The sequence below is a fragment of the Salvelinus fontinalis genome, chromosome 7 (genome assembly GCF_029448725.1).
Source record: "Salvelinus fontinalis isolate EN_2023a chromosome 7, ASM2944872v1, whole genome shotgun sequence".
Classification (NCBI taxonomy): domain Eukaryota; kingdom Metazoa; phylum Chordata; class Actinopteri; order Salmoniformes; family Salmonidae; genus Salvelinus; species Salvelinus fontinalis.
The window spans coordinates 54,948,904-54,973,555 of record NC_074671.1 but is presented as its reverse complement, the minus strand read 5'-3'; the positions used below and the strand labels follow the sequence as shown (position 1 = coordinate 54,973,555).

The 24,652-nt window shown below is 45.9% G+C and overlaps 1 protein-coding gene across 1 annotated transcript; it reads left to right on the top strand.

Annotated features, from left to right (window-relative positions):
- The first annotated feature begins 1,052 nt into the window (after positions 1-1,052).
- On the top strand, positions 1,053-23,592 carry LOC129859744 (SLIT and NTRK-like protein 3). The gene is made up of 10 exons (XM_055929857.1): positions 1,053-1,323; positions 7,287-7,571; positions 7,766-8,017; positions 8,231-8,346; positions 8,572-9,203; positions 9,568-9,758; positions 11,328-11,431; positions 11,524-11,743; positions 12,003-12,129; positions 20,436-23,592. Exons 2-10 carry the CDS (start codon positions 7,347-7,349, stop codon positions 21,524-21,526), a joined length of 2,958 nt encoding a protein of 985 aa, XP_055785832.1. The 5' UTR covers positions 1,053-1,323; positions 7,287-7,346; the 3' UTR covers positions 21,527-23,592.
- Positions 23,593-24,652: the final 1,060 nt, after the last annotated feature.

The following is a 24,652-nucleotide window of genomic DNA, read 5'->3' as shown; positions in this document are numbered from 1 at the left end:
TGGGGTAGCATTGATCTATGTTTGCTATTATGGCCAATCTTTCTCCATGTATTCTTGCACATTATTGTTCGAGCCCAATTCCACTTTTTATTATTAACTAGTGTGTGTGTGTGTGTGTGTGTGTGTGTGTGTGTGTGTGTGTGTGTGTGTGTGTGTGTGTGTGTGTGTGTGTGTGTGTGTGTGTGTGTGTGTGTGTGTGTGTGTGTGTGTGTGTGTGTGTGTGTACAACCGGTCTATACAGTAGATTCTGTGTATACAGTACAGTAGAAGAGCAGAAAATAAGTCAGTCTACCGAGGTGTGCAAGGATGCTGCAAGGATGCCGGCTGGCGCGGGTCGCCATGGTAACTAAAACACCGGTTCTCTAGAAATCCGTTGTTGGTGCTTAAGGGCATGAGCAGAGATGAATAAAGTAATGAGATGATGAATTATTGTCGGAAAAGCTGAAGGCCTGGGTAGGGTGCTTTACATCTGTGCATGTGAAGATACAGTTAATAGCCCACTAGGCCTACAGGTTAGGTAACCTAATATCTGCGTGGTGTCATCTGTCAACAGCCATCGATTGAGGAATAATTCAAAATGAAAACTATTTGGTCACTTTTACAGACCTACCCGTTTTTACGTTTAAACCCTTATTTACAAATAGCCCAATGGACATCGATTACATTTACATTGAATGCAGGATCCACCGCTCTAGTACTAAACTGTTTCTGAGCGAAGTAACCTACCCTGTAGCCCTATAGGCCTCCTCTGGTATCCTTTAGGCCTGTGTAATAAACAGATATGGCAAATCAGTTCACTTGATTAGAGCACCAAATGCGCGCGCCCGGTCAAATATAATTAAACATGGCACTAAATCCAAACTAGCTTCTTCTTCGAATACTTCCCCAGTTTCCCACTTCACTCCACTCATTCCTCCTTTCTTTTATTGTCCTTTTGGCTACTTCATTTTCTTTACTTTAATTAGGCTACCCGGTTATCAAAGATGGAGAGACAAGTCATCCTTAATACAATCCGCACAGCATCATGCGCGTGTTCGGTGGCAGTCCCGCGCCGCAGCTGAGTTCCCGCGGGCAGCACTGTTGAGCGCTGGAGAGGGGAACAGACCTGCATTCTAAAGCGGTGCGTTTTTTCTACGGTTCTCTCTCTCTCACCCACATTGCAGTCCTGTCACGTTCCCTCTGCTCCCCCCATCCGCCTCAACCGCTCCAGGAGAGGAAAGGAGAGAGGGAAGGAAGAGTGCAGCTGAAAAGCAAACAGACATGTCGACAGCCAACGCATAAAGTCTCCCATCGGCTGTTCGTGGATTTCTTCGCGGGACCTGAGTGAGTAAAGACCTCGTCTCTGCAGATCCACTGCCGCTGTATGGTTCTTAGCGCTAGTGGGAGGGGAAGGGGGAGGCAGACAAAGGCGAATATAAATGGTTTGCTTTAGTGCCAAGAATCTAGTGCCTTAATAGGTTATATTAATTACTATTTGGACACGCACTAATTCTATAATTATAATTGTGCCCAGTAATGTTACTAATTGACATTGTTGTATGGATATAGCTATTTCCATAGTCTTGGTTCTGGATGGTGCGTTGTGTTTCTAGGGAAGAGTAGCCGGGATGCGCCGGGCAGGGAAAGCTCTGTAACGGCCCTGGATGGACAGTGGGTTCGTGAGGAAAGGTAGACGCTGGGATTATGTGACATGAATATGTGTTGTAATAAGCAGCTGCCGCGGTCATTGCTGGTTGGTTTGCGCCACGGTGCAGGGGATGGAGAACAGGGGGAGGAAGGTAGGAAGGAAGGAAACAAGGAAGGAAGAGTCACGAAAGAAAAGCAAAGTAGGTCTAACCACACCTGTTCTGGATGCATAGATGAATGGATAGATGAGTGGATGGATGGATAAATAGATTTCTGTGAGAGAGAGAGTTGAAAAAATGAGAGAGGGGCCTGAGTTATTAGCCAATCAAGTGGCTCGAGGAAGTAAACAGTGTTGTCTTGTAGGTCAGACAGTCATTACCCAATGAGGACCAAATTGAAAAGGATACTAGAGTCCACTGAATACAAACCTGCATGTATTTATTCACTGAATACAAACCTGCATGTATATATCCACTGAATACAAACTTGCATGTATATATCCATTGAAAACAAACCTGTATGTATTTATCCACTGAATCTACAAGCCTGTATGTATTTATCCACTGAGTCTACAAACCTGTATGTATTTATCCACTGAATACAAACCTGTATGTATTTATCCACTGAATCTACAAGCCTGTATGTATTTATCCACTGAGTCTACAAACCTGTATGTATTTATCCACTGAATACAAACCTGTAGGTATTTATCCACTGAATAAAAACCTGTATGTATTTATCAACTGAATACAAACCTGCATGTATGTCACGTTCGTCGTAAGGAGGAGACCAAGGTGCAGCGTGATATGAATACATACTTTTTAATCAAACAAATAAACACTAAACAAACTAACAAAATAACAAAACGAACGTGAAGCTATTATATAACAAGTGCTGACATGCAACTCCATATAGACAATAACCTACAAAACCAAAATGGAAAAATGGCAACCTAAATAAGATCCCCAATCAGAGACAACGATAAACAGCTGTCTCTGATTGGGAACCAATTCAGGCCACCATAGACCTATAATAACCTAGACTAACAAACACCCCTAGATATACAAAAAAACCTAGACAGGACAAAAACTAAACAAACTCCCCTTGTCACACCCTGACCTAACCAAATAATAAAGAAAACAAAGATAACTAAGGTCAGGGCGTGACAGTACCCCCCCCCCCCCCCCTCAAAGGTGCGGACTCCCGGCCGCAAACCTAAACCTATACGGGAGGGTCTGGGTGTCTGGGTGGGCATCTAACCTCGGTGGCGGCTTTGGTTCTGGACGCCGCCCCCGTTCTTTACACCGAGTCTGCTCTTGTAGCACTGACCCGTGGATCATCGCCGGAGGCTCTGGACTGCGGATCCTCGCCGTAGGCCCCGGGCTGGGTACCCTCGCTGCGTGGATCATCGCCGGATGTTCTGGACTGGGGACCGTCGCTGGAGACCCCGGGCTGGGGACCGTCGCTGGAGGCCCCGGACTGGAGATCGTTGCTGGAGGCTCCGGACTGGAGATCGTCGCTGGAGGCTCCGGACTGGAGATCGTCTCTGAAGGCTCCGGACTGTGGCCCGTCGTTGGTGGTTCCGGACTGTGGCCCGTCGTAGGAGGTTCCGGTCTGTGAACTGTCGCCGGACGCTCTGGACTGGGTACTGTCGCCGGACGCTCTGGACTGTGTACTGTCGCCGGACGCTCTGGACTGGGTACTGTCGCCGGACGCTCTGGACTGCCGAGGCGCACTGTAGGCCTGGTGCGTGGTGCCGGAACTGGTGGTACCGGGCTGAGGACACGCACCTCAGGGCGAGTGCGAGGAGCAGGAACAGGGCGTACTGGACCCTGGAGGCGCACTGGAGGCCTGGTACGTGGTGCCGGAACTGGTGGTACCGGGCTGAGGACACGCACCTCAGGGCGAGTGCGAGGAGCAGGAACAGGGCGTACTGGACCCTGGAGACGCACTGGAAGCCTGGTGCGTGGATTCGGCACTGGTGGTGCGTGGATTCGGCACTGGTGGTACTGGGCTGGTGACACACACCTCAGGGCGAGTGCGGGGAGCAGGCACAGGATGTACTGGACTGTGGAGGCATACTGGAGGTCTGGAGTGTAGAGCTGACACAACCCGTCCTGGCTGGATGTTTATTTTGGCACAGGACACACTGGGCTGTACAGACTCACCGGAGACACAGTACGCAAAGCCAGTGCAGGATATCTTGGTCCAAGGAGGTATATACTGGAGACCAGGAGCGCTGAGCCAGCACCCTCCTTCCTGGCTGGATGCCCATTCTAGCCTGGCAAATGCGAGGAGCTGGAATAGAGCGCACCGGGCTAGAATAGCGCACTGGAGACACCGTGCGCTCCACCGCATAACACGGTGCCTGACCAGTGACACACTCCCCACGGTAAGCACAAGGATTTGGCTCAGGTCTCCTACCTGACTCAGCCAATCTCCTCGTGTCCCCCCCCCCCCCCATTTTTTTTTATTGGGGCTGCCTTTCGGGCTTCCGTGCAAGCCGTGTACCTTCATATCGTCACCGTTCCTCTATTCTCCGGTATTTCTCCTCGTAGTATCGCCGTTCTGCTTTCGCTGCCTCTATCTCCTCTTTAGAAAGGCGATTTCCCCCCGGCTGTGTCCAGGGTTCTGCTCCATCCAGTATTTCCTCCCAGGTCCATTTCCCCATTAAGCGCTATTCCTCCTTATCACGCTGCTTGGTCCTTGTTTGGTGGGTTATTCTGTCACGTTCATCGTAAGGAGGAGACCAAGGCGCAGCGTGATATGAATACATACTTTTTAATCAAACGAAGAAACACTAAACAAAATAACAAAACGAACGTGAAGCTATTATATAACAAGTGCTGACATACAACTCCATATAGACAATAACCCACAAAACCAAAATGGAAAAATGGCAACCTAAATAGGATCCCCAATCAGAGACAACGATAAACAGCTGTCTCTGACTGGGAACCAATTCAGGCCACCATAGGCCTATAATAACCTAGACTAACAAACACCCCATGATATAAAAAAAACCCTAGACAGGACAAAAACTAAACAAACCACCCCTGACCTAACCAAATAATAAAGATAACAAAGGTCAGGGCGTGACAATGTATTTATCCACTGAATACAAACCTGCATATATTTATCCACTGAATCTACAAACCTGCATGTATTTATCCACTGAATACAAACCTGCATGTATTTATCCACTGAATACAAACCTGCATGTATTTATCCACTGAATACAAACCTGCATGTATTTATCCACTGAATCTACAAACCTGCATGTATTTATCCACTGAATCTACAAACCTGTATGTATTTATCCACTGAATACAAACCTGCATGTATTTATCCACTCAATACAAACCTGCATGTATTTATCCACTCAATACAAACCTGCATGTATATATCCACTGAATCTACAAACCTGCATGTCTTTATCCACTCAATACAAACCTGCATGTATTTATCCACGGAATCTACAAACCTCTCTCTCTCTCACACACACACACACACAGACACACACATACTCTCTCTCTCTCTCCTTCTATTTCTCTCCAGCCAGGGAACACTGTGTGCAGGGAAAAGGAAGACTTTTGATACAATCAATATCAATAGATTTGAGCTGTTTCACTTGGAGCTCTCCTGTGTGTGTCTGTGTGTGAGAGAGAGCGAGAGAGAAAGAGAGACACGATATAGCCTTGACTGACTGACTCACGGTTTCTCATGGTTACGCAATCAATCCTCTCTCTTCAGCACAACATTCTGCTCCTCCTCTCCTCTTCTCATAAGACCCTCACTCCTCTCTTTTCTTTTCTCCTCTTATTTTCTCTCTCTTCTGCTACCTCTCTTCCTCTGCTCATTTCCCCCTCACTCCAATCTTCTATTTTCTTCTCTTCCCCCTTCTCTCATCTTATCTTCCCTGCTCTCCACTCTTCTTTTCATATCTATCATCCTCTCCTCTCCCCTTTCTTTTCCACTCCCCTTCTCCTCTTCTCCCCCCTTGTCCTCTTCCTCTCATTCCATAATCACCTCTCCCTGACATCTCATCTCAGGTTGTCTGTTTATCGTACTGCAGTATTTTCCCAGCCACTGATTCAAATCATTACCTTATCATGACCTTTTATGACATTATCCTTGTTGTTACGTTGTCATTACCTTTTATTATATGGTCCTTGTTGTTACATTACTACTTTCTTACATTATCCTTATTGTAACATTATCATTACATTTTATTACATGGTCCTTATTGTTACATTACCACTGCACTTTATTGCATTATCCTTATTGTAACATTGTTGTTGCATTTTATTACATTATCCGTATTGTTACATTATCATTGTTGTAATTGCTGTTATTGTTATCATTGCATTATCAATTATTCTTTTTTTACCTTCATTATCATGGCCTTTTTCAGTGTGTGCTAGCTGCTTCTAAACTAATCTCGTCCAGCAGCCAGACGGCTCTCTGTCTGTCTATATGCAGGAGCAATTGAGCCTGAGGACGACTCTCTGTCTGTCTAAATGCAGGAGCAATTGAACTAGCTAGTAGCTTCTGATTGTTATTGTTTTTTGATTAGTAGCCCATTACCTTCTGCATGGTGGCCTCCAAGTTAGATGAATCAGGCAAAGAGAGCCTCCTGATTTCTCCTTCTTCTGTCATTTTCCTGGTTAAAGACAGCATATTGCATCTCTTGTTTTCTAGTGCCGTCTTCTCATCCATCCGGCCCTGTGTTTATAATATATTATTTTATTGTCATCATCAGCATCACTCTGACTGTCATTATGATTTTAAAGCAGCCTCTTATGTCCCGAAGAGGTCTTCAGATCCTCTCTCATGCTATCTGCTGTGTTATCATGGTAATCAACCTAATGTATTATAATGGACTTGGATTGCTGTTGTTAGTTCCTTGTTGATGAATGTAATGGGTGTTTTCCACGTCACTGTCTGGTATGGAACCTGAAGCATTATGTATCCTGAACTGTGCTATAACTCCTATATAAATATATATACTATAAATTATAATTATGTTACAATTAGCAATAAGGTCAGAGGAGGTGTGGTATATGGCCAATATACCAGCTAAGGGCTGTTCTTAATTAAGCATGACGCAACGCGGGGTGCCTAGATACAGCCTTTAGCCGTGGTATATTGGGCATATATCACAAATCCCAGAGGTGCCTTATTGCTATTATAAACTGGTTACCCACGTAATTAGAGCAGTAAAAATAAATGTTTTGTCATACGTTTGGTATACGGTCTGATATACCACGGCTGTCAGCCAATCAGCATTCATGGCTCGAACCACCCGGTTTATAATAATATTTACTCTGCGTTGCGTTGTGCCTAAGAACAGCCCTTAGCCATGTTATATTGGCCATATACCACACCCTCTCGCGCCGTAGTGCTTAAATATAGCACTATAACTCATATAGCTGATTAAACGATATATAATGATATTTTCACTCATGTGAAAACCAAGTTTATTCTGGTACCAGTCCAAGTGTTGGTTCCAGGATGTGAAACCAGAGTACTACCAGAAACAGTCACGTTAACGCGACGGTGCCAGTAGTTCATAAACAAAGGGACATGCATAAGCATCACTCTGCTGGGTCTGATAGGATCCCATTTAACAGTAGCCATGTGTGTGTTTCTGTATGCAGTGCGGTGAGGGGTGGGTGTGTGCCGCTGCCCTGGCCTGGGCTGAAGGCAGAGGAGGTAGGATGCTGTGGCTCTCCCTGCTGTCTGTGGTGGTCCTGGGTTGTGTGACCCCAACCCAGACACACACTCACACACACACCCCGACGCCCACCTCCACACACACCCCTATGGTGGACAGCTCGGAGGAGGAGGTGGATGAACCGTGCTTCGAGCCGTGCACATGCGAGGTCAAAGAGGGCGTGTTGCACGTGCACTGTGATGGGCGGGGCTTCACTAACGCCAGCCAGGTGACTGCACTGCATTACCTTAATCTATTGTACTTTATATTATAATATACATACTGCAGTAGTATATTAATAAACAGCCCTGTTCTGCACTATACTGCATTACTGCACTAAATGTACTGTTTCTGTTTTGGCATATGTATATTTGTATATGATTAAATAAAGTCAAACAACCAATCAATCAATCAACCAATCAGGTGTCCCAGTCCTGGCTCCGCCCCTTCAAGCTCAACCTGCAGAGGAACTCCTTGAGGCGTCTCTATAGTAACGGCTTCCTGCACCATAGCAATGCCGTGGCGATAAACCTAGGCAACAACGCGCTGCAGGACATCCGTGCCGGGGCGTTTCATGGTCTGGGGACACTGAGACGCCTCTACCTCCACGAGAACAAGCTGGAGGTGTTCCGCAACGACACCTTCTCTGGCCTGGAGGCACTGGAGTACCTGCAGGTAGGCCTGACATCATTACTACCCATCAGAACCATCAATAAACACTGTGGTCAATCCTCATCAATAATCACTGTGATTAGTCCTCATCCATACTTACTGTGACAATGATAATCAATAAGTTATGTGGGATCTCCTGAGCCTGATGAGTTCCTGTTTGTGTCAAAATGTCACATTTGAACACTTTGACTTAACCTCTATCCCCTCTAACTACAGGCCGACTACAATGTCATCAAACGCATCGACAGCGGGGCGCTACGCTACCTGCATAAATTACGAGTGCTCATCCTCAACGACAACCTGATCCCTGCTCTGCCTCCTCACCTCTTCAGGTATCTACCTGCTTAATAATCCTGCACTATGTCCACATCACGGGTCTGTTTCTCACTCTGACCAAGGTGACTGTCTGACAAAGTTGTTTTCAATCACATTTATAACATGTATCAATCATGCTCCTTATTCTTCAATGACAGGATCACCAATTCCATCTCCAATTTTTCGCAATGTGGAATTGAAATGGAATTGACCCCAGCCGTAATGATCCCTTCCACCCCCAGATCTGTGTCTCTGACCCACCTGGACCTGCGGGGGAACCGTCTGAAGAGCCTGGCCTACGCCGGGACCCTGGAGTACGTGGGCCGCAGCCTGATGGAGCTCCAGTTGGAGGAGAACCCCTGGATCTGTGGCTGTGAGGCTGTCCAGCTGCAGATCTGGCTGGGACACATCCCCTACACCGCAGTGGTGGGGGACATCACCTGCGAATACCCCTTCCACCTGCACGGGAAAGACCTGAGGGAGATACCACGCAAAGAACTGTGTGCCGGAGAGGTGGAGGGAGAGGGGGAGAAGGAGGGAGAGAGGGAGAAGCACGGAGGGGTACAGCCTCCTCAGCATCCGCCCTCTAACCCAAAAGCGAACCACAACCCTGGGAGGCCCAGACCCACCAAGCCGTCCTCCATGGTTCACCATCAGAACACACATACCTCATCTTCGTCGACTTCATCATCGGCTGAGCGGAGGGGGAGAGAGAGGTCCCCTCGGCCCACTAAGCGTCCCCGGCCCTCCAGGACGCCCCCCACCCAGCGTAGCCTCCTCCCCAACCAGCCCCCTCCCATCGCAGGGTACCAGACTCGCCCCCCCATCCCCATCATATGTCCTCTAGGCTGCACCTGTAACCTCCACATCTCAGGTACAGTTTGGATGGGACTTCTTTGGCTCAGCAGGATGACATCATCACACACAGCAAGATGACTTCCTGCTAACAGATATAAACAACAAGATTTGAATTTGCCAAGACTGCTACTATTGTGCTCTTCACAATGTGGGCAAGCCACAAGGAACACAAACTAACAGGGACAATCATTGCACTATGCACCAGTGACAAATCTGAATAATGTTGTTGTCTGTAAACAGGAAGTCGCCCCATTGTGTCTGATGATGTCATACTGCTGAGACTAGCTTTGCATATGTGCTCAATGCAAAACATTTTGGACTGAAATGTATGAAAGAGCTGTATAATAAATAATAAAGTTGATTCAGTATAATTGTTCCAGACCTAGGGTTGACAGTCAACTGTAAGGAGAGCGGATTCCATAACGTCTCCCAGCTCACGCCACGCCCCCTCAACGGACGGAAGCTGTACCTCAGCGGCAACCTCATCCAGCGGATCTATAAGTCAGATTTCTGGAATTTTTCCAGTCTGGATCTACTTCACCTGGGAAACAACCGGATCTCCTTTATTCAGGTTGTCATTAGCCAGAGGATCTCCTTTATTCAGGTTGTCATTAGCCAGAGGATCTCCTTAATTCAGGTTGTCATTAGCTAGAGAGGATCTCCTTTATTCAGGTTGTCATTAGCCAGAGGATCTCCATTATTCAGGTTGTCATTAGCCAGAGAAGATCTCCTTTATTCAGGTTGTCATTAGCCAGAGAGGATCTCCTTTATTCAGGTTGGCGTCAGCCAGAGAGGATCTCCTTTATTCAGGTTGTCGTTAGCCAGAGGGTCTCCTTTATTCAGGTTGTCATTAGCCAGAGGATCTCCTTTATTCAGGTTGTCATTAGCCAGAGGGTCTCCTTTATTCAGGTTGTCATTAGCCAGAGGATCTCCTTTATTCAGGTTGTCATTAGCCAGAGGGTCTCCTTTATTCAGGTTGTCATTAGCCAGAGGTTCTCCTTTATTCAGGTTGTCGTTAGCCAGAGGATCTCCTTTATTCAGGTTGTCGTTAGCCAGAGAGGATCTCCTTTATTCAGGTTGTCGTTAGCCAGAGAGGATCTCCTTTATTCAGGTTGTCGTTAGCCAGAGGATCTCCTTTATTCAGGTTGTCATTAGCCAGAGGATCTCCTTTATTCAGGTTGTCATTAGCCAGAGAGGATCTCCTTTATTCAGGTTGTCATTAGCCAGAGAGGCTCTCCTTTATTCAGGTTGTCATTAGCCAGAGGATCTCCTTTATTCAGGTTGTCATTAGCCAGAGAGGATCTCCTTTTTTCAGGTTGTCATTAGCCAGAAGGTCACCTTTATTCAGGTTGTCATTAGCCAGAGAGGATCTCCTTTATTCAGGTTGTCATTAGCCAGAGAGAATCTCCTTTATTCAGGTTGTCATTAGCCAGAAGGTCTCCTTTATTCAGGTTGTCATTAGCCAGAGAGGATCTCCTTTATTCAGGTTGTCATTAGCCAGAAGGTCTCCTTTATTCAGCTTGTCATTAGCCAGAGAGGATCTTCTTTATTCAAGATGTCGTTAGCCAGAGAGGATCTCCTTTATTCAGGTTGTCGTTAGCCAGAGGATCTCCTTTATTCAGGTTGTCATTAGCCAGAAGGTCTCCTTTATTCAGCTTGTCATTAGCCAGAGAGGATCTTCTTTATTCAAGATGTCGTTAGCCAGAGAGGATCTCCTTTATTCAGGTTGTCGTTAGCCAGAGGATCTCCTTTATTCAGGTTTAGGCGTAGGATCTCCTAGGGTTCAGATTGTCTTTAGCCTGAGGCGTCATACACGGGGAGCACTGATGGCCAAGTTTGATATCAATGCTTTAAATATTCGTAAAAAACAAAACATTAGGCCTATAACCTGGATTTCAGCGTACACATGGATAAAATTGAGGGGCCCTGTGGCACAATGGACACGAAGCTCCTGCATTTACCTTCTCTTTCTCTCTCGCTCTCTTTCTCTTTCTCTGTCCCTCTCTCTCTCTCTTTCTCTGTCTCTCTCTCCCCTCTCTCTCTTCCTCTGTCTCTCTCTGTCCCTGTCTCTCTCGGTCCCCCTCTCTCTCTGTCCCTGTCTCTCTCCCCTCTCTCTCTTTCTCTCTGTCTGGTTCTCCAGGAGGGAGCGTTCTCCAGCCTGCCGACCCTGAGGAGTCTCTACCTGAACGGCAACAACCTGCAGAGGCTTAGCCCACACATGTTCCTGGGTCTACTTAACCTCAGGTAGGACTGACTGCCACACACACACACTCACTCACACACACACACTCACACACACACGTTCCTGGGTACTGTATGATCATGTTTCCTTGTAGGTACCTGTATTTCGAGTACAATGAGATCGGTGTGGTGGAAGCGGGAGCGTTCAGCCCCATGCCGTCTCTCCAGCTGCTCTTCCTCAACGCCAACCTGCTGAGGTCACTTCCTGTCGGAGTGTTCCAGGTCATCTCCCTCTCCCGTCTCAACCTCCGCAACAACCACTTCCTCAGCCTGCCTGTCGAGGGGGTGTTAGAGCACCTCACTGGACTGGTGCAGGTAGGAGGAAGGGATGGGGAGGGGTGTTTGTAGGGGGTTAGGGGTGGGTGCAGACGAGGTGTGTGTAGTGGGGTGGTGTGTATTGGTATAGGTGTGTGTGTGTAACGTGTATGGGCACAGGTGTGTCTGTCAGTCTGTCTGTGGAGGGGATTATAGAGCATCTAACTGGACTAGTCAGATGTTCCTCATTTTGTATGGCACCAATCACATTTCTATGGACACAGATGGATATAAAGCTTTTCTCATCATCTCCTCCCAGGTGGACCTGCAGCAGAACCCATGGGAGTGCAGGTGTGATGCGGCCCCTCTGAAGCGCTGGCTGGAGGGCCTGAGTGCGGTGGTGGTGGTGGGGGAGGTGGTCTGTCACTCACCAGAAGAGACCACAGGTACTGGGGCTAAGGCTCATGGCAGCCCAGTTAACATTCTAATAAACAGCATGAGCTGACGCACACCCAGAGAACCATTTAGCAACAAGGGATAAATACAACTTGTCACATAATTCTATCTGAAGGCAATTGAGTACTGTTAAATGACAAGGCAATGCATTCATGGAGAAGAGTAGATACTTTATGAACAACAGATTTATTAGGAAATAACCAGGATCATGTGCTGAATGTAAAGGATGAATGAATAATAAAGATTTTGGCATAATGCTAAATGAAAGGAAGGGGAAAAGTGTGGGGTATTTCCATAGTATTTGATTAAATGGAAAAAAAGACTATAGAGACAGGAATTTTCAGTGGAAAGACAGCCAATAATAACAGATACAAAAGTAACAAACGCAGAGTGCATGCTCACATTCAAATCTGGGAAGATGAGATCGAGCTGGACAACTCTCTTACATATCTGACTGCCGCGCATAAGAAATACAAGTCTGTGCAGAGACGCACTAGATTGATCTATACTAGAGTTTGCCCAGTTAGTTTACACCAGGGGTGTCAAACTCTTTCCATGTACGGCGTAGTGTCTGCTGGTGAGGATAGTTCCTTACTACTCAGTGACCTTAATTCATCAATCAAGTACAAGGGAGGAGCGAAAGCCCTCAGACACTCGGCCCTCCTTGGAATTAGTTTAACACCTGTGGTTTACACTATCAGCGTTTCCTTCTACTGTGGGAATTGTGATCGAAACAACATACTATTAGCCGCTTTCAATGAAACATACCAAAAACACAAGAGTTAGTATGTGATTTTGATTTAAGCAGAGCGCATCGGAGGAGGATTTTATTGCATTGAGGAGGATTTTATTGCATTGACAAACACGAGCGTTCGCGAGAAGATGTGTTCGTTTTGAGATCAATGCCTGTAGCCGCGTGTGCACATTTGTTCATATTCTATGCACGTTTCTGAGTTATTAGCTAATTTCTTGTCAGCAATGGGGGAGTGATTGCTTCCTACAAGACTACGAAACATGTACATTTCTAGCCAACGTTGAAAAGCGAGTCCGGTAAAGAGCTTTTTTATATCTTAAAGGGACAGTGTTGTATTTTGAGACCGGCTTGAATAAGCTAAACTAAGCTTAAGCTAAGAAGCCAATAGGCTTGTCTGACTCTCTGTAGTGATAATGGTGTGGGAATAATAATGCATAATAATGCATTGCATTGTGGTGTCTTGCACCATACAACACAATACAACAACATTTTCAGTCACATACACAATATTTTTATTTATTTTTTATTTCACCTTTATTTAACCAGGTAGGCAAATTGAGAACACGTTCTCATTTACAATTGCGACCTGGCCAAGATAAAGCAAAGCAGTTCGACACATACAACAACACATAGTTACACATGGAGTAAAACAAACATACAGTCAATAATACAGTGAAAAATAAGTCTATATACAATATGAGCAAGTGAGGTGAGATAAGGGAGGTGAAGGCAAACAAAATATATATATAAATAAATAAAAATATAAAAAGGCCATGGTGGTGAAGTAAATACAATATAGCAAGTAAAAAAAAGTAAAAAAAGTAGAGATAGTAGAGATAGAAAAAAGTAGAGATAGAAATAATGGGGTGCAAAGGAGCAAAATAAATAAATAAATACAGTAGGTAAAGAGGTAGTTGTTTGGGCTAAATTATAGATGGGCTATGTACAGGTGCAGTAATCTATGAGCTGCTCTGACAGCTGGTGCTTAAAGCTAGTGAGGGAGATAAGTGTTTCCAGTTTCAGAGATTTTTGTAGTTCGTTCCAGTCATTGGCAGCAGAGAACTGGAAGGAGAGGCGGCCAAAGGAAGAATTGGTTTTGGGGGTGACCAGAGAGATATACCTGCTGGAGCGCGTGCTACAGGTAGGTGCTGCTATGGTGACCAGCGAGCTGAGATAAGGGGGGACTTTACCTAGCAGGGTCTTGTAGATGACCTGGAGCCAGTGGGTTTGACGACGAGTATGAAGCGAGGGCCAGCCAACGAGAGTGTACAGGTCGCAGTGGTGGGTAGTATATGGGGCTTTGGTGACAAAACGGATGGCACTGTGATAGACTGCATCCAATTTATTGAGTAGGGTTTTGGAGGCTATTTTGTAAATGACATCACCGAAGTCGAGGATTGGTAGGATGGTCAGTTTTACAAGGGTATGTTTGGCAGCATGAGTGAAGGATGCTTTGTTGCGGAATAGGAAGCCAATTCTAGATTTAACTTTGGATTGGAGATGTTTGATGTGAGTCTGGAAGGAGAGTTTACAGTCTAACCAGACACATAGGTATTTGTAGTTGTCCACATATTCTAAGTCAGAGCCGTCCAGAGTAGTGATGTTGGACAGGCGGGCAGGTGCAGGCAGCGATCGGTTGAAGAGCATGCATTTAGTTTTACTTGTATTTAAGAGCAAATGGAGGCCACGGAAGGAGAGTTGTATGGCATTGAAGCTCGCCTGGAGGGTTGTTAACACAGTGTCAAAAGAAGGGCCAGAAGTATACAGAATAGTGTCGTCTGCGTAGAGATGGATCAGAGAATCACCAGCAGCAAGAGCGACATCATTGATGTATACAGAGAAGAGAGTCGGTCCAAGAATTGAACCCTGTGGCACCCCCATAGAGACTGCCAGAGGCCCGGACAACAGACCCTCCGATTTGACACACTGAACTCGATCAGAGAAGTAGTTGGTGAACCAGGCGAGGCAATCATTAGAGAAACCAAGGCTGTCGAGTCTGCCGATGAGGATGTGGTGATTGACAGAGTCAAAAGCCTTGGCCAGGTCAATGAATACGGCTGCACAGTATTGTTTCCTATCGATGGCGGTTAAGATATCGTTTATGACCTTGAGCGTGGCTGAGGTGCACCCATGGCCAGCTCTGAAACCAGATTGCATAGTGGAGAAGGTATGGTGGGATTCGAAATGGTCGGTAATCTGTTTGTTGACTTGGCTTTCGAAGACCTTAGAAAGGCAGGGTAGGATAGATATAGGTCTGTAGCTGTTAGGGTCAAGAGTGTCCCCCCTTTGAAGAGGGGGATAACCGCAGCTGCTTTCCAATCTTTGGGAATCTCAGACGACACGAAAGAGAGGTTGAAAAGGCTAGTAATAGGGGTGGCAACAATTTCAGCAGATAGTTTTAGAAAGAAAGGGTCCAGATTATCTAGCCCGGCTAATTTGTAAGGGTCCAGATTTTGCAGCTCTTTCAGAACATCAGCTGACTGTATTTGGGAGAAAGAGAAATGGGGAAGGCTTGGGCGAGTAGCAGAGGGGAGGGCAGTGCTGTTGACCGGGGTAGGGGCAGCCAGGTGGAAAGCATGGCCAGCCGTAGAAAAATGCTTATTGAAATTCTCAATTATAGTGGATTTGTCGGTGGTGACAGTGTTTCCTATCTTCAGTGCAGTTGGAAGCTGGGAGGAGGTGTTCTTATTCTCCATGGACTTTACAGTGTCCCAGAACTTTTTTGAATTTGTGTTGTAGGAAGCAAATTTCTGCTTGAAAAAGCTAGCCTTGGCTTTTCTAACTGCCTGTGTATATTGGTTTCTAGCTTCCCTGAAAAGTTGCATATCACGGGGGCTGTTCGATGCTGATGCAGAACGCCATAGGATGTTTTTCTGTTGGTTAAGGGCAGTCAGGTCAGGAGAGAACCAAGGGCTATATCTGTTCCTGGTTCTAAATTTCTTGAATGGGGCATGCTTATTCAAGATGGTGAGGAAGGCATTTAAAAAAAATATCCAGGCATCCTCTACTGACGGGATGAGATCAATATCCTTCCAGGATACATCGGCCAGGTCGATCAGAAAGGCCTGCTCGCTGAAGTGTTTCAGGGAGCGTTTGATAGTGATGAGTGGAGGTCGTCTGACCGCTGACCCATTACGGATGCAGGCAATGAGGCAGTGATCGCTGAGATCTTGGTTGAAAACAGCAGAGGTGTATTTGGAGGGCAAGTTGGTTAGGATGATATCTATGAGGGTGCCCGTGTTTACGGAATTGGGGTGGTACCTGGTAGGTTCATTGATAATTTGTGTGAGATTGAGGGCATCAAGCTTAGATTGTAGGATGGCTGGGGTGTTAAGCATGTTCCAATTTAGGTCGCCTAGCAGCACGAGCTCTGAAGATAGATGGGGGGCAATCAGTTCACATATGGTGTCCAGAGCACAGCTGGGGGCAGAGGGTGGTCTATAGCAGGTGGCAACGGTGAGAGACTTGTTTTTAGAGAGGTGGATTTTTAAAAGTAGAAGTTCAAATTGTTTGGGAACAGACCTGGATAGTAAAACAGAACTCTGCAGGCAATCTTTGCAGTAGATTGCAACACCGCCCCCTTTGGCCGTTCTATCTTGTCTGAAAATCTTGTAGTTGGGGATGAAAATGTCAGAATTTTTGGTGGTCTTTCTAAGCCAGGATTCAGACACGGCTAAAACATCCGGGTTGGCAGAGTGAGCTAAAGCAGTGAACAAAACAAACTTAGGGAGGAGGCTTCTAATGTTAACATGCATGAAACCAAGGCTATTACGGTTACAGAAGTCATCAAAAGAGAGCGCCTGGGGAATAGGAGTGGAGCTAGGTACTGCAGGGCCTGGATTCACCTCTACATCACCAGAGGAACAGAGGAGGAGTAGGATAAGGGTACGGCTAAAAGCTATGAGAATTGGTCGTCTGGAGCATCTAGAACAATATGACCAAAAGTATGTGGGCACCTGCTCGTCGAATGTCAAATTCCAAAATCATGGGCATTAATATGGAGTCTGTCCCCCCTTTGCTGCTATAACAGCCTCTACTCATCTGGGAAAGGGGGACATTGCTTCTGCTTCCATTCAGCAACAAGAGCATTAGTAAGGTCGGGCACTGATGTTGGGCGTTTAGGCCTGGCTCGCAGTTGGCGTTCCAATTCATCCCAAAGGTGTTCGATGGGGTTGAGGTCAGGGCTCTGTGCAGGTCAGTCAAGTTCTTCTACTCCGATCTCGACAAACCATTTCTGCATGGACCTCGCTTCGTGCACGGTGGCATTGTCATGCTGAAACAGGAAAGGGCCTTCCCCAAGCTGTTGCCACATAGTCAGAAGCATAGAATTGTCTAGAATGTCATTGTATGCTGTAGCGTTAAGATTTCCCTTCACTATAAATAAGGGGCCAAGCCCAAACAATGAAAAACAGCCCCAGATCATTATTTATCCTCCACCAAACTTAACAGTTGGCACTATGCATTCAGGCTGGCAGCGTTCTCCTGGCATCCGCCAATACCAGATTCGTCCATCGGACTGCCAAGTGATGAAGCGTGATTCATCACTCCAGAGAATGCGTTTCCACTGCTCCAGAGTCCAATGGAGGCAAGCTTTACACCACTCCATCTGAAGCTTAGCATCGCGCATGATGATCTTAGGCTTGCGTGTGGCTGCTCGGCAATGAAAACCCATTTCATGACGCTCCCGACGAACAGTTATTGTGCTGACTTTGCTTCCAGAGGCAGTTGAACTCGGGAGTGAGTGTTGCAAACGAGGACAGATGATTTTTACGTGCACTCAGCGGTCCCGTTCTGTGAGCTTGTGTGGCCTAGCACTTTGCAGCTGAGCCATTGTTGCTCCTAGACGTTTCCACTTCACAATAACAGCACTTACAGTTGACCGGGGCAGCTCTAGCGGGGCTGACTTGTTGGAAAGGTGGCATCCTATGACGGTGCCACGTTGAAAGTCACTGAGCTCTTCAGTAAGGAGATTGCATGACTGTGTGCTCGATTTTATACACCTGTCAGCAACGGGTGTGGCTGAAATAGGGTTGTCCACATACTTTTGTATATATAGTGTACTTATCTGAAGGATAAGTGGCTAAAAAGGTGAATGTTTTCAAAAGTCTCATGGAATGTATGCCTACATTGAACACTACACATTGGCTGCTACTGTAGGCTGTATCATGGTAATGGTGCCAGAGGGGATGGCTGCTACTGTAGGCTGTATCATGGTAATGGTGCCAGAGGGGATGGCTGCCGTCTCTTATAACCAAAAAGATCTTCTGGGCATCAGCGATTACTCACTTCGAACTGGACAAAGATTCTTTCTTTAATGAGTCTGACGTGAAGGATATACTCCCGGACCAGGTCCAAATCCCCATCATTCGCATGAAGAAAAGACGGAGATACAGAGGGCACAGGTGCCTTGTGAGAATTCGTTGGTGAGTGGGTAACCCGCCTCTACCATCCGTTCTATTGGCCAACGTGCAATAACTAGAGAATAAACTGGATGAGCTCCGTTCGAGACTATCCTACCAACGGGACATTAAAAACGGGAATATCTTATGTCTCACAGAGTCGTGGCTGAACGACGACACGGAAATTATACAGTTGGCTGGTTTTTCCGTGCATCGGCAGGACAGAACAGCTACGTCTGGTAAGACGAGGGGTGGGGGTGTGTCTATTTGTCAAAAACAGTTGGTGCGCGATGTCTAATATTACGGAAGTCTCGAGGTATTGCTCGCCTGAGGTAGAGTACCTCATGATAAGCTGTAGACCACAGTATCTACCAGGAGATACTTTCATCTATATTTTTTGTAGCCATCTATTTAGCACCACAAACCGATGCTGACCCTAAGACCACACTCAACGAGCTGTATAAGGCAGTCTTGAAGAGGGTGCGACAACGCCTTTTCCCCCTTAGGAGACTTAAAAGATTTGGCATGGGTCCCCAGATCCTCAAAAGGTTCTACATCTGCACCATCGAGAGCATCCTTACCGGTTCCATCACCGCCTGGTATGGCAACTGCTCGTCATCCGACCGTAAAGCGCTACAGAGGGTAGTGCGTACGGCCCAGTACATCACTGGGGCCAAGCTTCCTGCCATCCAGGACCTATAGACTAGGTGATGTCAGAGGAAGGCCCCAAAAATTGTCAAACACTCAAGTCACCCAAGTCATAGACTGTTCTCTCTGCTACTGCATGGCAAGAGGTACCAGAGTGCCAAGTCTAGGTCCAAAAGGCTCCATAACAGCTTCTACCTCCAAGTCATTAGACTACTGAACAATTAATGAAATGGCCACCCAGATTATTTGCATTAACCCCCCCCCCCCCTCTTTGTACACTGCTGCTACTCACTGTTTATTATCTATGCATAGTCACTTTACCCCTACCTACATGTACAAATTACCTCAACTAACCTGTACCCCCGCACATTGACTCTGTACCTCCTGTTTATAGCCTCGTTATTTTATTGTGTCACTATAAAAAAAAAATATTACTACTTTCTTAAACTCCATTGTTGGTTATGGGCTTGTCAGTAAGCATTTCACGGTAAGGTCTACTACACCTGTTGTATTCGGCACATGACAAATTTGATTGGATTTGATATCATGTAACATTTATAAGACCTCTAGCTATATCAAACATAACCACACCATGGGACTACAGAATCCAAGTGTGGGACTATAAGATATGGGAGGTGGCTCCTTTAATTATTATATAAATAAGTGTCTAAATCAAAAGTCAAATCTAGTCTCTAGACAGGCTTAGGGAGATGTCAGCATTAGTGGGACATCAGGTGTAGTGGTACATGTGTGTTGGAGGGTACTGTACTATGGTAATTTTGCAACCCAATCACAACTAATGATTTTGGGTTGTTGCTGAATGTGTTTGTGAACGAAATTTTTTGGGGGGTTAGTGTGACATCATTGTAGTGGGTGTGGTCAGTTTTCCTAGATGGGGTGACCTGTTGAAACTCATTTGAAACCAACCTGTCAATTATTTCTCAACAATCTATCTTTTGGTGTTAAAATGAATAGTTATTGGTGGTGTTTTAAAATATAACTACTCATGTAAACTGTTATTATATTTTATGAAATCAGATGTATAGTACTGTCCCACTTCTCTTGAATGGTGCTTGAATAGTGGGACAGGGACCTTTTCAGCTATACAAATGCACAAATAAACTTTTAATCAATTCAAATGTATTTTCCATCGTTAGATATTCTAAAATACATATATATATATATCACATTTACATAATTATTCAGAGCCTTTACTCAGTATTGAGCAAAAGGGGGGAGGGCACCTGCTGGGAACTTCCTGTGATCGTGGCCCCCCTCTTCTTGTGTTCTCTGGCCCGTGAAGGGAGGTCCTTGCGTATCTTCAATGTGGTTGATGTCTGGCATGGATGTGTGAAGTTGACGCTCCTCTACACAGGTGTGCAGTGTAGGTGAATGCATGGGGCTCTTCCATTGTTGTTCCTATATTTGTTTGGTTTGTTACTCTTCAGCGACTTAAAGAAAGTGCCTTTCTTTTCATTGTGTATCTTTGTTTTAGGTACAGACCTTCGCTCTCTTTCCCTGGACCTCCTCTGTCCAGACCTGGACACCCACCAGGCCACGGTGGAGAACCAGGAGGAGTGGAACAGCTCCACAGCCCCAGATGGTGATTTCTCTCTGGGCTACCCTGTGCCAGGCCATGGCCCCCTGGGTCCCCTCCCTAAGACTTCCATCCCTCTGTCGGTGTTGGTGCTCAGCCTGCTGGTGCTGTTCGTGTCGGCGTTCTTTGCGGCAGCGGCGCTGATCGCCTATGCCCTGAGGAGGCGGGACAAGCTGCCGTTCCGGCGGCAGGGAGAGGTGGATCTGGCCGGGATCCAGATGGAATGTGGGATTTTCACCGAGCAGCAGCACCACAGGTTACCGGTACCGAAGACCCCTCCTCCTCCTCTGTCTGCCTTGCAGCATAGCCTCGTCTACGATAGCATCCTCCCCGCCGACCCTGGCCCTAACCCTAACCTCAGTCCCTCAACACACATGTGCAGTAGCCCAGTCTATAAGAATGAGGATGATTCAGTGGTGAAGCAGCAATGGCAACAACAGCAGCAGTTCTCTGCTTCTAAAGAGAAAGGTAACGTGGGAAGATACCGCTCGGGTGGGGAGAGAGAGAGCGAAGGACACTATAGTTTGGTGGCAGAGAGAGAGAGAGAGTGGAACATGGAGGTGTCCCCCCCCCCCATCAATACCGTTGCCGGGGCAGTGGGACCCCCTCTTTCAGATCTCCGCGGAAACGGGACCCTCTGCCCAACAGTCATAGACAGCCAGGGCCCCACCCCCAAGGTGGGATTGGTTGACTGCCTCTTTGGGATCCCTGGAATGTCCGCCGCAGTCCCAGAGTTCCGAGACCTGCCGGACAGGTATACACGTCCCCCACCACCCCGCTATCCCCACCCTCCACAACCCCCCCAGCCCCCCGAACCCAAAGAGGAAACTAGACCCAGCCAATCCCTCGTGGTTACTACAATGACAGCGTGCGCTGGGCCAAGTAGTAGTAATCAGAGCCAGAACTCAGAGTTTCCGCGAGAGTTGAGAATGAGACTCAGTACCAAGCCGGATTACATGGAAGTCCTGGACAGATCTTATCAGTTCTAATAGATGTTCTAATGTTACTATGGAACCGCTGGCGATGACAATAAATGACTCCTGTAATATGTCATGTCTTGAACATGTTGATATGCAGAGGTAAACCTGTGGGTGGCGAGAGCTGTTAGGACTAGGATGAAGTTACCCTTAGATGAGGCTTTGTAAAGGATAAGCTGATCCTAGATCAGTGCCTGAGACTAGCAATTATTTTTTGTACCGTTGACTAAATACTCAGTATCAGGCTTTTTTTATTCCCAGCATCACAAAGCAAGACAATGTGGTGTGTGCGTGTGTGTTCATCTTAAACAATGTGATGTGTGTGTGTTCATGTTAGACAATATAGTGGGTGTGTGTGTGTTCATGTTTGCTCTCTAAAGACCTGCTGATGAGACACTCAGCTGCTCTGCCTCTCCAAAAACATCACGAAACACAGTGAGAGAGAAAGAGAGACTGAGACACAGGGAGGAGTCAGGTATGAATTGGTAAAGAGAGGGGAGTGTAAACACAGAGTCCCAGTCTGACGGTCATCTAATGTAGCATGAACACTTTCCATATGAAAAGAATGTGGAAGAGGTGTTGAAGTGTGTTTACGCTGGACACTACATCCCTGGTATTAGTGTCACTGTGTCTGAGTGTTACTGTGGACCACAGGATGCTGGTGGTACCTTCACTGAGGAGGACAGGCTCATTGTAATGGCTGGAACAGAATAATGGAATGGTATCAAACATGTGTTGGGTACCATTCCATTCACGCCGTCCCAGTCGTTATTATGAGCCTCCTGTGGTGTGGAAAGAGGGAGAGAGAGATATGACACAGTCAAGTGCCTTAGCAACTAGCAGCCAGACCTGGGTCTAATACACATGTCCGATACGTTCAAAAAAGTGCTTGAGATGAGTTTGGATTTAGCTTACACACTTATGGGGCTATTCCGTTGGTGCCACAGTTGTACTGGGCAAACTAACTCAAGGGCAGCTCAAGTACATTATTTTAATGTATTTGACACACGTATTTGACCGGTGGTCAAGTGGTCAAGGCTTATTTTTCTATGAACACAGATCTATTTATCTAAACAGAGGTTTGAATACTAATGATTGGGACTCAGAGCTGCTCTGGGAAATTGAGGGCCCTATTCAATCAAAAGCTGAAACAGTATTTCCCGGATTATAGTCAAAAGTAGCCTTCCTCATGTGAAGAGACAGAGGAGTATATTTGCATATGTAAGAGTTTATTTGTGTTTGTATATTTGCAGTTCCTGAATAGGACATTTCCTGAATAGGTTCTCAGGTGTAATATAAGGACCTTCGGGATACGAGAGAACCATGAGATACAGCTATAAACTCCTAAAGGGAATGCTGACTTAACTACTTTCATCGGACAATGACAGTCAAGTCACTTCATTGGATTTAAAATGGGAAAAAGAACAGAAAACCAGGACGAAGCGTTTGGACACGGGAAAGACACTTCTATGAAATATCGATTATCTTTTAAAGGAGGTACCTTTTTATGCTTTTATCTCCTACAAATATTAGAGGAAATTGTGAATATATTTATTCTTAGTTTCTTGTGTGTTGGAGCTTTGCTACTGTATGGGATCATATTATATCAGTGTATAGCAGAGATGGCCAATCCTCCTCCTGGAGAGATACAGGGTGCTTTCCACTGGTTACCACAGCCACAAAGTCAAGATTGGCCGCATATAAAAAATATATGGGATTTTTTTGTTGGCTTTTTGGTCTTAATTTAAGGTTAGGGTAAGGCTAACAGGTTAACAGTGTGGTTCTTGTTAGGATTAAGATTATTGTTAGGTTTAAAATCAAATTTTAAGAAGATACATTTTTGAAATAGAGTTTAACCATAATTATGACTTTGTGGCTGTGAAAGCTAGTAACAGCCATACTCGAGCTCCAGCCCAACATAAACACTCCTCATGTTAGCGAAGAAACGCAGCTTGTTGAGAGGGTATCTCTGCAGGAGGAAGTTTGGCCAGCCCTGTTGTAAAGGACAATTCTGCATCTGGTTTATCCTTCTCTACACTGAACACATAATATATACAATAAAGGGTGCTACTCTAAAACCATGGCCTGAATTACACTGTGCCACACACACACACACACACACACACACACACACACACACACACACACACACACACACACACACACACACACACACACACACACACACACACACACACACACACACACACACACACACACACACACACACACACACACACACACACACACACACACACACACACACACACACACACACACAAACACACAGGCCTTGAGCAGGCTCTTTCATTGCTGTTTATGTAGTATGTCACTCACACAGTAATACACACACATACCCCGCTGTCCTCTAATGATGCATGAAGGCAGTATTTTGAGGTATGAAGTCTATAAACAGTGTTAAACAAAAAGAGAGAGAATAAAAAAAAGCGTAACAGAGAGAAGAACGAGAGAGGCCTTAGGACATGAAACACTGAATGATATAGATAGTCTCTAATAGCGTGAAATATGCCGTATTAATGGTAGCAAATCTATACAATCTATTTGTGAGGAGAACATCTTAGACTGTGGAGCCTAGGGGCGGTAAGTAGTGAGGTGCCATGTGGTGAATTAATTTGGTCTTTGAGGTCTCTGCCGCCTGCTGTTCCTCTAACTGCCACAGGAGGGAGACCAACAAGCTGCTATTAGAGCCACAGTTAAAGGTATCGCAACACAAATGCACATACACGCACGTCTAAGGAGGAGACATCGAAGGATGGGTTCATACCTTTCCATTTAGTCCATTTCAGCCTATGAGCCTGTCTTCATCCCTTTCATTCTCTCTGCACACACATACAAACAACCCACCGGCCACAGATGTCAGTTCAACGTCTACTTTTGATTTACATAATGTGAAGTCAACAAAAAATGTCCCCATATCATTGGATTTAGGTGAAAAGTTGGGTGAAAAAACGACAATGTCCTTGCGTTGATGACTTTTTGCAAATCCAATCCGTTTTCCACGTTGATTCCATGTCATCACATAGATTGTTCTGGTTGAAATGACGTGAAAACAACGTTGATTTGACCAGTCTTTTCCCAGTGGGAAACCATACATCATGTCATTATGTAAAATAAATA

Excerpts from the sequence above, each read along its gene's own strand:
- LOC129859744 (XM_055929857.1), top strand. The coding sequence starts at position 7,347 with ATGCTGTGGCTCTCCCTGCTGTCTGTGGTGGTCCTGGGTTGTGTGACC. Across the intron at positions 7,572-7,765 it reads GCTTCACTAACGCCAGCCAG|GTGTCCCAGTCCTGGCTCCG; the intron begins GTGACTGCACTG and ends TCAACCAATCAG. Across the intron at positions 9,204-9,567 it reads CTGTAACCTCCACATCTCAG|ACCTAGGGTTGACAGTCAAC; the intron begins GTACAGTTTGGA and ends TAATTGTTCCAG.